The sequence below is a fragment of the Acaromyces ingoldii genome (genome assembly GCF_003144295.1).
Source record: "Acaromyces ingoldii strain MCA 4198 unplaced genomic scaffold FA10scaffold_3, whole genome shotgun sequence".
NCBI classification, from domain to species: Eukaryota; Fungi; Basidiomycota; class Exobasidiomycetes; order Exobasidiales; family Cryptobasidiaceae; genus Acaromyces; species Acaromyces ingoldii.
In genome coordinates, this window is record NW_020290249.1 from 2848419 (window position 1) to 2862938 (window position 14520).

The following is a 14520-nucleotide window of genomic DNA, read 5'->3' on the forward strand; positions in this document are numbered from 1 at the left end:
GGGGGAACGGAAGTGTTGTAGCTCGGAGAGACTCGGTCTCGAAGCTCAAGGTTCCGAGCGCAGAGGAGCAGAGGGCACGGGCGAGAAGAAGGCGTAGCTTCGCGGAGAATTTCCCACACACAGACAGAATGAAGTACGCAGAGCTTCTGTGCAGAGACAGCCCTGTGCACTGGCAGAGGCGTGGGCGCATATAGGCTGCTTCTTTCCCCCATCGCATCCATCTCCTCGCCGCCCATCACCTTCTTCTGATCGTTGTATCCCATATCACCCTAGTTTCTCGTCCCTTTGGTTCCTTTCTTCCTTTACTCCACAGCACCACCACCGCCGCCGACAATAGTATCGTCGACGACGCCCGACATTAACGGTACACATCGTATATCAAGAGACCATAGCCCATCAGCAACCCCAAATTAGCGGCTCTAAGCTCACCGTCGACATTTCCTTTCATATAGCCTGCTCCGTCGCGCCTTTCCCTCGTCGACTTCGAGCACGCCTCTCGGTGCTCCAGATGCACACTTCAGACATGGATCAACATATTATCCATCAAGTGGACAAAAAGCAGCTTCAAGAGGCATTGAGCCTTGACAAGCTAAGTGTGCTGTCAAGCTCAATGGCCGAGGTGCTCTTCGACAGCTTCGACGCTCCGTACGCGAAGAAAACAGACGCATACAAGGAGGCTGTTGGCAATAGCGCGACATCCAGTGCCCCTCGCTCTTCTCCTTCGCTTACAGTTGGTCTCAATGCCCAAGTGGTGTCAAGCTCAGGTGGTAATTGCGGATTCGATCGTGCTTTCTCGCCGCTTGACATTAATATAGAGCACCCCAGGCATCAGGCCGAGAAGTCGTTACCCCATCAGTCTATTACCGCGAAAGCCCCAAGGCAGCATACCGAGCCTCCCAGGTCGTCCACTTTGAGCAAGTCGAAGCGGCAATGGGCCCTCGTCAACGGAGGCAAATCTTTGCTCAGCCCCGCAGGCGAAGTCATCGAAGTAGTCACTTCCTTCACCCAACCGTCTGCTTTCAACTCGTCTCCGAACGCCTCATCTTTCCAGCCTGGCCAGCTCCACTGTCCATGTTGCCACCACCACCACAGCCTTCGTCAGCCTGTGTCCCAAGATCACGAGTTGCCCAAGTTTCAACCCGCGGTGGGCAACTCCCTTGGTCTTTCAAATGTCGGTTCCGCCGATTTTTGTCCCGACACCGCCGCCGCTTTGTCGAGTCCGCCAAAGCAAGCAAAAGCGGCGCGTTCTGAGAGCTTTTTGTCTCAACAGACCTTCCCCGCGCATCTCTTTGCATCGCCCGGTGGCCTCCGAAGCGACCAGTGGCAAAGCCGTGAGTTGCTTTCGACCTTGCTCTGTCCGTAGCCCAGCTGAATATCCTGCGGCATTCAGGCAAATACAAAACAGAGCTATGCCGCTCTTGGGAGGAAGTAGGAAGCTGCAGCTACGGCTTGTGAGTCGCCTTCTTCTCAAAGCCCATCAACCCCTTCACTGACCGGTGCGGCAGGAAATGCCAATACGCACATGGGCCCGGTGAGCTCCGACGGGTCGAACGGCACCCCATGGTGAGAAAGAATAGCAGCAAGTGCGCGTACATACAATGCGTTGACTGATTTGACGTCTGCTCCCAGTACAAGACGCAGGTGAGGCGAAGAGGCTGCAACAATTTGTTTGACGTTGTTGAGCTCACACGTACTCCTTTTGACAGATGTGCAAGGCCTTCGTCACCACAGGCCAGTGCTCTTACGGAAAGCGTTGCACGTTTCTCCACTCGCCCGACGAGAAGATCGAGGAGCCCGTACCGTGCGATGTCACCAGGACGCCCCTCATCTCCCGTGTTGGGCTCCCTCAAGCTTCGTCTCCTTTTGCGAAGAACGAGCCGACCCTGTCAGCCATGGAGTATGACGAGGTCATGGCTTTCATCAACGTGCTTCAGGGCAAGGTCCTTCGCAATGCGCCGAAGAAGGTGTTGTGAGTTGCAAACCAAGTGGTGTACGACCCCACACATTCATGCTGAGGCTTCCTGTTCATTTTGCAGCGACAGCCTCGTTGACTCGCCTATCGCCAGCCACACTACGAATCTTTGGGAATCTTCACCCATGTCCTTCAGCAGCAGCAGCGCCTCGTCGCCTGTAACGAGCCTGTCGAGCCTTTCACCCCACGAGCGCCCCGACTCAACGACGATGGCGCTCTTTGATTTCGACGAAGACGACGACGACGAAGACAGTGCTGCAATTTCACCTCTCCGGCAACAACAAAGCTCACACTTCCGCGCCATGCCCCGCGCTTGAAGTTGAGGTCATCGTCATACCTTTTTCTTTACACACGTCTCTCTTTTCCAGCTCTTTTCCCCAACTTCGCCCCGATTTCCAACCTCCGAGCCGGTGTCTCGCAGTCGCCTCGGCCATTTCTTGGCTGGACGATTTCGCCAGAAGACCCCTCGACCGTCCATTTCCTCTCTTTCCAACAGCACCATCAGCCAGCCTACATAATCACCAGCACATACGCTTCCTTCTCGAGGATTTCCAAATGTGAGCCGACCTGCGACGCACACAAACGAAGGCTCGAACCTCCTATCCTATCTCATCAACACCGTCGAAAAAGACGCACCGGCCAACCTTGTCATATTACACTATTGTAGTTATATCGAAGAACAGAGTCACCTCCCGTCCAGCTAGCTACCTACCTACCAACGTTGTACACCTTTGTAAGAAGTCGTCCGACCGAAATCGAGCGTTGTTCCAACGTCTTTATGTGAGAGTCTCTTTCTGAAGGACCATCGCAGACATAGAGGAAAAATTGATCGATCAAGGAGAGAAAGGAGATACTATACAGATCAGGTACCAAGTCTCGTAATGCTGCTAATTGAATGAATAAGTGTTTGAATGATGATGATGATGATGTTGATATGGAACGACGTCACGATGCTTCGACGCCACCCACTGCACTGTCTCCTGCAGTGCTCTCCAGTCCCAGCTCCTTTGCGAGCATCTCTACATGCTTCTTTCTGCTCCTCTCCACCTTCTCGAAACTGATCTTGTCTTTCAGTCCTCCGGATGCACCACCCTCTGCCGCGCCGCAAGCGAGCAAGACGAGGCGATCGACGGCGAAGAGGTGCGATGTCATGCTGTGCACGACGCCGTAGAAGCCACCGGCACTATCGGCCGCCAAGAGGCGGTCTTCATTGATGATGAGGATGGCCAGCGCGACACGAAAGAGGACGATGCTGCCTTCGACAAAGAGGAGGTCCCAAACTCGAAACAGCGTCTGCAGAGCTTCTGAATCAGCATTGTACAAAGGCAAGAAACAGGAGACAGACTCACCTCGACGGGCAGACAGTCGGTGTAGAGGCTCAAGAACCAAGCAAATGTCACGGCGGGGAGGTCCACGCCGAGATCTTGGACGTGGGCCGATAGGCGAGGAAGGAGCTCGTCGACGAGGTCGATGAGCACGCGCTGATCTGCCTGGCTCACGAGGAGGTGCGACGTGTAGTATTCGGCTGGGAGGATCTTCTGTTGACCCGGGGTGGGCAAACTGTCAGCGAATGGGGAATCATGCAGTCAAATGACGAGTACCCACCTCGATAATGCAGACCAGCACCCAAAATGCCTCTTCCTCTGACGAATGTGTAAGGAGCAGCGTAGCAGCCAGATTGTTCATACCTGCAACGCAGTTTTCGTCAGTCAGTCAACCAAGCCAACAAGGGAAAGAAGAAGAAAGGAGGGTCCGCTCACCTTGACAGTAGCCGCATCTAGGGTTGTACCACGAGAAAGCCACGAGAAGCCTCCTCAGCTTCACCACGCCAGGACCTTCCCCTCCAAAGTAGACATTTGTGGGCATCGTCCTTCCCACATCGAGATCAATCTGGTCTGTGCACTGGTTGCTCTCGCCCTCGTGCTCATCGAGGAGTTCCTGATACCTCCCCGGTTCTGCAACCTCGTTTGCTCCCGAGCACTCGACCCAGATCTTGGATCGGTAAACGAGGGGGATACCACCTTGCACCAGCCGTAAGAACTCGGCGAGGTCGGTCCTGGCACGCTGTACCGCCCCTTGACCTGCGCTGCCTACGGAAGTCGGCACGCCAGAAGAGGAAGATGGGGCCGATTGTGAGGCAGAAGATGCGTTGGCAAGGGCTGTCAGCTGCGAGAAGCCGACGAGACCGACCGACCAATCCTCTTCAGGGGCCTTCTCCACAGGAGGCGTCGAAACGAGCACATTGGTCTGATCCGCATTTCCACCAAGCCCCAGCGCTCCGCTCCCCTTTCGGACCACATCGGCTGCGAGTGACGTGGCCGTCTTTCTGCTGGGAACATCTTTCTCCGCTCCTCTCCTCTGGCGCATGTTCTCTCGTCTTCTCCTCAAAAAGTCATCCCACTGGGCCTGCTGTGTCGACTGCTGCGTCTCATGCATCTCCTGAAGCTGGCCGAGCAGGCGTTTGACCGTTTGGGAGGTGGAGTGAGGCCGTTCTCCCACTCGCCCTTGCGCGGGTGCAGCTGACGGTGACGAAGTGCTTGGCTGACCGGTGGGGAATTGCATTTCCCTCTCTTCCTCGGGACTGGTTGGACCAGGCGCCAAGGTGGTCTGAGAGGGCACACTGAGCTGAAAGGCCTGAGCGACGGGCTTCGGCGGGGCAATTGCAAGCAAACCGTTGGTTGTCGATGTTCCCGCCGTCTTTCGGGACGAGGTAGTATGTAGCGAGCCGCTGTTAGATACATCGGAGTCTTCACCAACGCCCTGCTCTTCGCCGCTTTTGACATCTCTCGCTTCAGCGTCATCCTTTGTCGCCTTTCTTTCTCCTTCTCTCTCCTCTAGCTCCTTCGTGCTTTCTGCTTCATCGCTGTCTGCATCCGCTTCATTCCCTTCGTCTTTGTCCTCTTCGTCGCTTTGGCTGTCGCTGCCTCCCCTCGCTCTCACCCCGACTCTGATGCCTGTCAAGCAGGCAGGCGCCGGCGTCGCCGCACGCCTAGCCCTGCGTAGCAGCCGCACGTCGGCCGGCGTTGCATCGTACACAAAGCCGTAGCGATCCGTGAGGAGCTCTGAGGTGTCCTGGAAGCGCGAGCCGACGGGCTCCGGCGGTTCCTGCTCGAGCCCCTTGCCTCCATATACTTCGAATTCATCGCCAGAACTTTCCTCCTCATCGAGCGGGTCCAGCCCAGATCGCTTGGCTCGAGGAAGACTCCTCAAGGCGGCACCTCGACGGGCAAAGACAGCCAGCGTCGGCGGTTTGACATCGTTTGGCAGGATTGGTTCCAGTTCGACCGACGGTGCAACTCCTTTGTTGACGGGTTCGCTGGCTTGCTTCATTTCTTTCTCTGCCTTCTCTGACTCTGCTGAGGCTGGTAGACCAAACATCTGCGGTAGCCTTGTGACGTTTGGCTCAATCTTGTCGCTTATTGAAGCTGTGCTGGACTTTTGCTGGTTGTACATTGCCTTTCTGTACTTGCCCAATGCTCGGCCCAAGGTCGCAGCAGTCGAAGAAGAGGCCGAGGTCGAGACAGGCGCAGGGGGCGAGGGTCGGGCGTCAATGTCTCTGAGCGCATCAGTGGCCGATTTGTCTGCGCTCGAAGTTCCTCCCCGCCCTTTCGCCACTGCAGACCGTGATGGTGGTCTTGAAGGCATCGATGGTCGTCGATTAGTGGCCTGTACACCGTTGCTCTTCTCTTCAACGACAATGCCTTCCTCCCTGGCTCTCCCCACCAGCCTCATGGCAAGCGTGGCCACAAGTTCCGAGGTACGCTTGCCGCTGTCTAGGAGAAGACTAGTAGGGTCTGGCGTCATGATCCTGGTGGCGAGGAAGATTGCCTTGAAATGAGGCGGATTCGGGCGATCTTGATGAGCCAGCTGTCTCTGCAGGCTTTCGACGGCCAGCGTTCCCGGCGGTGATTCAATTGCCTCGTGGAGCGCCTGGCTCACGTCGCGCCCAGAGAGGGTGTATTGAGCCTGAGGTCTCAGCGGCGACGCCTTCGCCCTAATAGTGTCCTCATTGTTGTCCCGGAACGGCGAGTCTGATTCGCTGGCCAGCGTCTCGACGACACTTTCGTTATCGAGGACCGATGAGGAAGCAAATTGAGACACGGGCGAATCTGGCTCCGACTTGTTCAAGGAGGCGTCGACGGTGTGAGCGGTTGCGCGTATCGAAGGTCCCGACGACTTCCTGGGGCGCCATGCCAGGCTGCCGAGGAGGCCAAAGCCCATCGCAGCACTGCCGGTCGAGCTCGACGATGGAGCCTTGAGAGCTGTCTTGACATCGTCATCGTCGTCATCGTTGATACTGGAAAAGACGGCAGAGATGGATGCTGAGCGTGTGTGGGGCCGCCGCGGCGTCGGAGACCGCGGCGGACTCGTTCTGCGGCCCGCACCGTCAGAAAGGTAGCCATCTGCTTCGACGGCAGCGGGGCTGTGTGCTTGCACGCTGGCTGCCGCCTTTTTGCTCGTAGCGCTACCAGATCCCCAGGGCACAAGATTGCTCGCCCATCCGAAGCTATTTGCTGTACTGCTCGAGGCTGGCTGCGATCCTACTGTCTGTTTGGAAGGCGAAGACGACTTGACGCTCTTGCCTGAATTCTGTGAGGGGGCTGGTGATGCTGATGCATAAGTGCGTGAAGATGCAGTCTCCGATGCCTTTATGGCGACAGGCTGTCGAATCTTGGCAGCGTGTGCTGTCGCAACAGCCTGGGACGAGGAATCAGAGGCCGAGAGTGGACGATCAAGGTTGACGCTGGTGGGCTGCGCCTTAGGGTTCATGTCGATGCCAAGGCCGCTCTCGAGGTCCTCTAACATGGCTTCGCGCAGTGATTGTGGCAGCTGCTCGTCATCACCGCCGCCAAATGCTTTCAATGACTTGCTCGACGATGGCATGCTTACGTCCTGCGGTGACGAGCGCACGAGATTGTCTGCCAATCTCTCGTCGGCTCGAAAGACGGGCACCTCTGCCTGGGCACTGGCATGGGTGAGTGCCCGAGTGATCCTGGCCTCGGATACACCCATAGAGAGCATAATGTCCTTGAGAGCAGCCTCTCTCGCCTCGCTTCGCTTCTGCTGCGCCGCCAGCGCAGTGGCCTGGCGACGAATGCCCTGCTGATTGGCAGCGGAGGCTGCATTGGCCTGCTCCACTGCCGTTTTCAACGCATTCGAGAGCTCTCTGACGAGGTTGTTGTTGGGATTCGAAGGGGATGACCCAGTGGGTTGCGATGGTGAAGATGTTGCAGCGGTGCCTAGTTTGCGCACTTGACCAGACGAAGACGTGCGAGCGGGCTGCGGGCGCTGGATGGTATTACTCGATTGACGACGTGCTGCCAGGGCACGATGTCGGTCGATGTTTTCGTCGGACATCAGTCGAAGGGAGCAGAGGAGCTGAAGGCTGTGCTCGCCCTCTGCGCGTCCCTCGCCGTAGTCTTCGGCCCGGTCATCGAACGACGCTCCACCTACAGTGGGGGTCAGCTGTCTCTGACTCTCAGCTGCCTCCATGTCGGCGAAGAGGTCATGCTGAGCGCGACGTGGCATCGACGAGGGCGACTGCACGCTTGCTCGAGAGCTTGGTCTATTCAGTGCTCCTCCTGCGAAGATGGTGTGACGAGAAGCAAGGGCAGCCCGAGACGGCGGCCTCGAGGTACGAAGCCACTTGGGGGGTTCCTCGTCTTCCTCGTCCTCGTCAGCGAGGCTGCTCTGTCCGTGATCCTCCCGGTCTCCATCTTCTCCGCCGACATCGCTTGCCCTTGAGCTGGCAGCTGAGGAAGGTGCATAGGCTGACGTGGCCTCGGCGGCTGCCTTCCTCTGCGCCTCTTCGGCCTCGGCTTGCTCAGCCAGCCGCCGGAGATCAAAATAGTTGGGTCTCTGCCCATTTGTCGCCGCCTTCGACGAGGGCCCGGCTCGGAGGGTGCCAAAGCCGCGTACAGTACCTCCAGACTGGAAAGAGGGTGGCAGCTGGCTAGCGTCGTTGGATCCTTCCGTGAGCTCCGGCGAGGGCGGGCCCGCCAATGGATGCGAATCGAGCTGCTGCTGGTGCTGCGCCGCAGCAACAGGGTCTCCAGCCAGGATTGCAGACATGTTGACGAGCGACCACTAGGCGTGCTTTTGCTTTCAAGGTCGATATTCTAGATTGAAAGAGCTATGGTGGGACCCCTGTATGCTCCATCAGCGCACGATCATGACAGCTGTGCGAGCATTGCTACGTGGCTTTTGATTGCCGAATTGGTCCAAAGCGATCGTCTTGGGCGTCTGACGCAAGACCAGGGAACAGAGTAGTGATGGATGATGAATGACCGACGGCAAAGTGATGGGCGCAGGGCAGACGAGAGAGCAGGCCAAAGGCAGCGCGAGCGCCGTCGATTTGTCGTGGAGGAGGGGGACTCGGAGGAATGAAGAACGCGTTTTATTTTTGGGCTTTTTCGCTTTTGGTCGCACCTACCCTCCTTCTTCCTGTTCTCGTCCTCCTCTTCAGTCGCAGCAGTACATTGAGCAGATTTGTTCATCTCGTCTTGAAGACGAAAGGAGCACCCACTGTAGGTGGCAGGAGGGGTAGTGCCTGGGAATACAAGTACTTTGATTAATGTGAGAGCTCGTACGTGTTAGCCTTGTGAATGCAAATAAGACGTTGACAAGATCTTCCTTTGCTTAGAGAGCCATGGCGATTCTCACTGCCGGCGGCGATGGCTCCGACGAGCTTTCGGTCGAGATGCTGGGTGCCGGTCAAGAGGTCGGCAGAAGCTGCTGCGTCCTCAAGTACAAAGGTCGGTCCTTCTCTAGCCCGAGTGCGCTGAGCTCTGCTGACTCGCTCGCCTTTGTCTTCCAGGCAAAGTCGTCGTGTGCGATGCCGGCGTGCATCCGGCCTTTCAAGGCATAGCTGCGCTTCCGTTCATTGATGAGCTTGACTGGAGCACCGTCGATGCGCTTCTGATTACCCATTTCCACCTTGATCACGCCGCTAGCCTGACCTACATCATGGAGAAGACCAACTTCCGCGATGGCAAGGGCAAGGTTTACATGACGCACCCCACAAAGGCCGTCTATCGCTTCCTCATGTCGGACTTTGTGCGCATGTCAAATGCCGGCAACGACGACAATTTGTTCGACGAGACAGAAATGCTGGCCAGCTGGAGGCAGATTGAGACGGTCGACTATCATCAGGAGGTTAGCGTCGGCGGTGGCTTTCGCTTCACGCCGTACCATGCTGGACACGTACTGGGCGCTTGCATGTTCCTCATCGAGATCGCAGGACTCAGGATCTTGTACACGGGGGACTTTAGCCGAGAAGAGGACCGCCACCTCGTGCAGGCAGAGGTACCACCTGTGCGACCAGACGTGCTCATCAGCGAGAGCACCTACGGTGTTCAGAGCCTCGAGCCGCGGCTAGAGAAGGAAGAGCGCTTTACCAGTGAGTGATTCTCTTCATGCATCCTTTGGGTCACAGAAGACTAACAGAGAGATACGCTTGCAGACTCGGTCCATCAGATTGTCCAGCGGGGTGGGAGAGTATTGCTTCCCGTCTTTGTCCTGGGAAGGGCACAAGAGCTGCTACTGCTCCTCGACGAGTACTGGTCTCAGCATCCGGAGCTGCACTCGATTCCCATCTACTACGCCTCCTCGCTTGCGCGCAAGTGCATCAGCATTTACCAGACATACATCCACACGATGAACGAGCACATTCGCTCGCGCTTCAATCGCCGCGACAATCCTTTCGTCTTCAAGCACGTCTCCAATCTGAGGAGTCTGGAGAAGTTCGAGGACAAGGGGCCCTGCGTCATGATGGCCAGTCCAGGCTTTATGCAGAGTGGCGTGAGTCGACAGCTGTTGGAGCGATGGGCGCCTGACCGGCGAAATGGCCTCATCGTGACGGGCTACTCGGTCGAAGGAACCATGGCTCGCAACGTCATCAAGGAGCCCGATGAGATCCTCTCGCTGGCTGGGCAGAAGATTCCCTTACGAATGTCGGTCGACTACATATCCTTCTCTGCCCATGTCGACTTTACGCAGAATTCACGCTTCATTGATGAGGTCAAGGCGCAACATATTGTGCTCGTCCACGGCGAGCAGAGCGCTATGAACAGGCTCAAAGTCGCTCTACAGAATCGCTTTGCCAATCGAAACGAGGACGTCAAGGTACACACCCCAAGGAATTGCGAGGTGCTCAAGATCAAGTTCAAAGGAGAGCGCATGGCAAAAGCCATCGGTTCAATCGCAGAGAAGCCGCCGAAACCTGACTCGTTCCTAGACGGCCTCCTGATCTCAAAGGATTTTGCCTACACCATTCTCGACCCTAAGGACTTGGCTGACTTCACTGGTCTCAATATGTCAACGATCATCCAACGCCAGCGCATCTCGCTCCATGTGGCCTGGTCACTTGCGCGGTGGCATCTCGAAGGCATGTACGGACGAATCGCTGAGGGTGTCGATCTCGAAGGTCGGCGGACGATGCGCATCATGGATGTGCTCGATATCAAGCAGAGCGCCACAACGAGGCATGAACTTGTCCTCGAGTGGGCGAGCAGCGTGGCAAATGACATGATTGCCGATTCCGCCGTCGCGCTTTTGCTTGGCATCGATTCGAGCCCGGCCTCGGTCAAAATAACCTCACAGGGCCACTCTCATGAGCATGAGAATGGCCACAACGAGTCGGCCGGAGACGATCAACGGCTGTCCAGTGACCATCCTCACTGCTCACGATCCTCTACGGCCTCACTCACGAGAGTTGAGCAGCTCGTCGCATTCCTTGAGGCTCACTTTGGCGAAGTAGAGGAGGTCATGGTGGGAAAGGATGACACTTCAGACGACGCGGAGATGGAAGAACCCAAGCAACAGCAAGAGGTGAAGCAGGAACAAGAAGGCGAGATCACCGTCAAAAAGGAAGAGGACGGCGACGAAGTCATGTCTCGCGAGGAAGGGGAGAGGAGCAACGATACCTCGGTGCCTGCACCGATGCAAGAAGACACACCGCTGCCATCGATCGAGTCTACCATCACAGGTCCACCAAGACTGGCTCTGAGAGTCACTCTGGATCGTGACAGCGCCATCCTTGAGCCGGAGTCGTTGACCGTCTTCTCGAGGTCGATCGCTCTGCAAGCAAGGGTCGAGCACCTTGCAAAGCTTGCAGTCCAAGCTCAAGCCCCCATCGCAGATTCATTCTTGCTCGAACCCGCCATCACAGCTGAGCTGTTCCAAGGAGGTCATGTGCCACCCATCGAGCCGGCGTCTTCATCACAAGCACTTTCTGTACCATAGCAACCCCTCTTTAGAATCTACATCAGCCTTCACGGAACATGACCTCACCACGTCCTCAGTCATGAACATCTCTCCAATTTTCGATTTATTTTTGCCACGTGGCTTAGTCAATCAGATGAGACAAAGTGAAAAGACGCGACTTTTCCGTGACGGAGGAGGGTAATTTGCATCGAGAATGCGAGCGGAGACGGACTGGCGGGGCCAAAGCGAGGCGGTAAAGGGGGGCCCGGGTCCCTTTTGCCCCCTTCCTGCACCCAAGACAGAAAGCAAAAGTGGAAAAGTTGGATTGCAGTCAGACGTGTCGCAGAGGCGAGGCCGAACCTGACGCCATTTCCAAAATCTCCATTAAAGAACCCAGCTGAAGCTGAGCAACCCCCCCTTTTCCCCTTTCCTCTTCACCACCATCAAGAATCCCCATTCGGTGAGTAGAAGTGACCTGGAGGATGTGGCAGCACGACGTAGTACTCACTGCCTTCCTTATCCACCATCTTTCTCCCCTACCTTTGCCACCACTTTGACGACACCGCTGCATTGCTCTACCCTCCACCCATCCGACTGCGCGACTTTGAAATCATCCGCACTGCAATTTTCGGCCTCATCACCATCATCGAAATTGGCGTGTCCAAAACGCGTATCGGTCGATTTTGGCGTTGCACCTCCCACATCGACACACATCAACAATTTGCCTCTTCTCCCTCTCATAACTCCCACACCTCACTTTAACTTCCACACTCCTTTCATCATTACCGACATTTGATCCATTCTCGGTGTCCTGACCACCATCATAATCGCCTTATCGCCACCACCATTGCCGCTGCCATCCCTTTGCTGTCGATCGATTGACGCTTTCAACAGACATGGCCCGCACAAAGCAGACCGCCCGCAAGTCTACGGGAGGCAAGGCTCCCCGTAAGCAGCTCGCCACCAAGGCAGCTCGCAAGTCGGCCCCCGCCGCCGGAGGTGGTGAGTACATCTCTGCGATTAATGTGTACATATTCTTATCAGGCGTACTGACACACCGCCACCGTTTCTTTTCTCTCTAGTCAAGAAGCCTCACCGCTACAAGCCTGGTACCGTCGCTCTCCGTGAAATTCGTCGCTACCAGAAGAGCACGGAACTCCTGATCCGCAAGCTCCCCTTCCAGCGACTCGTTCGTGAGATTGCCCAGGACTTCAAGACCGACCTCAGGTTCCAGAGCTCGGCCATTGGTGCCCTCCAGGAGGCTTCGGAGGTGAGCATATCCTTCTCCCTGCCTTATCGCCACCGTTGTACTGATTGTCTCGGTGTCTCTGCCAGGCCTACCTCGTCGGTCTCTTCGAGGACACGAATCTGGCTGCCATTCACGCCAAGCGTGTCACGATCCAGCCTCGTGACATTGCCCTTGCCCGTCGTCTCCGTGGCGAGCGCTCGTAAAGGACGTCCGTGACATGATCAGCTTCGTTGCACGGTCCTTTCAGGATCGACGTAGAGGCGCGCCACCACCACGTCGTTGCGGGACACCCTATACACTTTCTTGTACCACTACAGATAACTACTACTACGACTCGGCTCCCTCGTCTTTCTCTTCTACGCCCTTCGTCATCTCCTGACAGCAGATTACATAGTTCTCTCGCTCACCGTTACCATGTAGCAAATTCTGTCGAGCTTGATCAATTTTACCAACCCCTATTGTGACAGAATCAGTCTTTCCATCGCGTGTCTCCTGTCCTGACATCTATCGAGGCTGTTGTCATGTTGTCATATTGGAATGGTTATCCGATGTCATGGCGCGGCGTGGCTTTCGAGCGTCGGCAGCCCTTTGTCCCGGCAGTAGCAGCAGCGAAGCAGCAGCGAAGTTCATCACCGCCTTTGCCCAAGCCACGGCGACTAAAATTTGCTAGACCAAAGTTTTCCGTACCCGTGCCGGCGCGCGGCACATGTGCTCATCGAGGGACGGGCCAGCATGAAGTTCAATTGACGTGACCAGCAATGCCTGTCGATTCTCATGACATCGTCTGGTGTACAGCTGCTTCCACTACTTTTCCTTAGTGAGATAGATGTCCACTTTTCTGGTCGCGCCTCGCACACACGCACAGGGCTGGGGGCAAGTTTATCTCAGCCACTTTGCAAGCCCGCGCGCCTGCGCGCCACCCGGCCGATGACTGCTGTGCTGCTGCTCCCTTTCCAACTCGATCGGGCCTAAGAGAGTCTCCTGTATTTTTTTGTGTTTTTATTTTCCTTCTTTTCCTTTTCAGGACGCATTTTGTGATTGTGCGCCGACGGAAAACATGTACCGTGCTGGTCCAGCCAAGATTCGGGGCTTCTCGACACGACCAAGCCCCCTAAAGCCCCACTGAAAAAAATGCACGGGGACCTCGGGAACACGAGCGTGATGTGGGACAAAAAGCATCAACGTACTACTGCTATCTCACTCAAAAAGGAATAGCTAGCGAGGGCTGAGGGACAGATCCAGCACCAGTTGAAAGATAGCGGAAGAAGCGATACATGGGAATGTGGATGAGGCTTGGTGGTGGCTGAGATTGGAAAAGTTGAATTTATCTGTGGAATAGCCTTTGAATTCAACAATACCCCGCCGCGAGATGCATCGTGCCTGCCTTTTGGTTTTATTTTTGTTTTTGGCCTGGCCCTCCCTCTAGAGCCTGGAGAAAGTGGCCGAATTGGGAAACAAAGGAAACCTTGTCAAATGGGGATGGCCTGTGTGTCCCTCTTTTGACAGATTTCTGGTCGCGCGGCCTTAGGCTAACGCGTGCAGGAGTGTCCCCTCCTTTATCGATGCCGACAGGGATAGAGAAATTGCGTCAATGGGCTGGAGCAGGAGCGAGAGTTCAGTTCACTCTCGAGGCAGAGAGGAACGGGCGCGGACAGTCCCTCACGCTGCGCCTGGCTTGAAGGAAAGTTATATCATATCGGGATTAGTAGTCGTAGTGTCTTGTGGTAACGCGATAGATTAGACTTCTAGAGCAGGCGTATGTGCAGCAATTGAAATAAAACTTGGCAGATTAACAAAAAAAAGTTACTGGCCCGCCCACTCATTCCTCCCTTGGTCTCGCATTGGCTTCGCTCGCTTTTGTTCTCCCTGCACTCCTATCCAGAGCAAAGCGGCGGGCCGAACGGCATCACATTAGCCACGACGAAGGAGATGTCCGCAACCATCAACGAGTTGTAGAGTGACACCCGCCTGCCAAGCCACGCAACAAAACGGCCACATCCTCAAGCCTTTCAGCCCGCCCATCCCAGCTTCTCCCCTCTTCTCAACCCCCCTTTTCTCCTCCGTCTCTCTCCGCCGTTTTTGACCACCAGCTGTT

At 56.0% G+C, this 14520-nt stretch overlaps 4 protein-coding genes across 4 annotated transcripts; 3 read left to right on the plus strand and 1 right to left on the minus strand.

The window, feature by feature from the left end:
- Nucleotides 1-523: 523 nt before the first annotated feature.
- Nucleotides 524-2321, plus strand: FA10DRAFT_294541 (hypothetical protein; the record flags this gene model as incomplete). The annotated part of the gene is made up of 6 exons (XM_025524444.1): nucleotides 524-1331; nucleotides 1364-1451; nucleotides 1506-1563; nucleotides 1630-1641; nucleotides 1707-1969; nucleotides 2037-2321. 6 exons carry the CDS (start codon nucleotides 524-526, stop codon nucleotides 2287-2289), a joined length of 1482 nt encoding a protein of 493 aa, XP_025378139.1. The 3' UTR covers nucleotides 2290-2321.
- Nucleotides 2322-2799: 478 nt separating this feature from the next.
- Nucleotides 2800-8332, minus strand: FA10DRAFT_279941 (TBC-domain-containing protein). Its single transcript, XM_025523584.1, has 4 exons — nucleotides 3733-8332; nucleotides 3578-3660; nucleotides 3322-3510; nucleotides 2800-3265 (listed from the first exon to the last, which is right to left on the minus strand). The coding sequence occupies exons 1-4, from the start codon at nucleotides 8042-8044 to the stop codon at nucleotides 2918-2920; spliced, it is 4932 nt and encodes a 1643-aa protein (XP_025378140.1). The 5' UTR covers nucleotides 8045-8332; the 3' UTR covers nucleotides 2800-2917.
- An 80-nt stretch (nucleotides 8333-8412) lies between these two features.
- Nucleotides 8413-11288, plus strand: FA10DRAFT_241935 (Metallo-hydrolase/oxidoreductase). The gene is made up of 4 exons (XM_025519265.1): nucleotides 8413-8548; nucleotides 8616-8727; nucleotides 8790-9371; nucleotides 9435-11288. The coding sequence occupies exons 2-4, from the start codon at nucleotides 8622-8624 to the stop codon at nucleotides 11213-11215; spliced, it is 2469 nt and encodes an 822-aa protein (XP_025378141.1). The 5' UTR covers nucleotides 8413-8548; nucleotides 8616-8621; the 3' UTR covers nucleotides 11216-11288.
- Nucleotides 11289-12070: 782 nt separating this feature from the next.
- Nucleotides 12071-12933, plus strand: FA10DRAFT_267371 (histone-fold-containing protein; the record flags this gene model as incomplete). Its single annotated transcript, XM_025521883.1, has 3 exons — nucleotides 12071-12178; nucleotides 12259-12446; nucleotides 12512-12933. Coding segments are annotated over 3 exons (413 nt in total), but the record flags the coding sequence as incomplete, so codon positions are not given.
- Between the last annotated feature and the right edge of the window lie 1587 nt (nucleotides 12934-14520).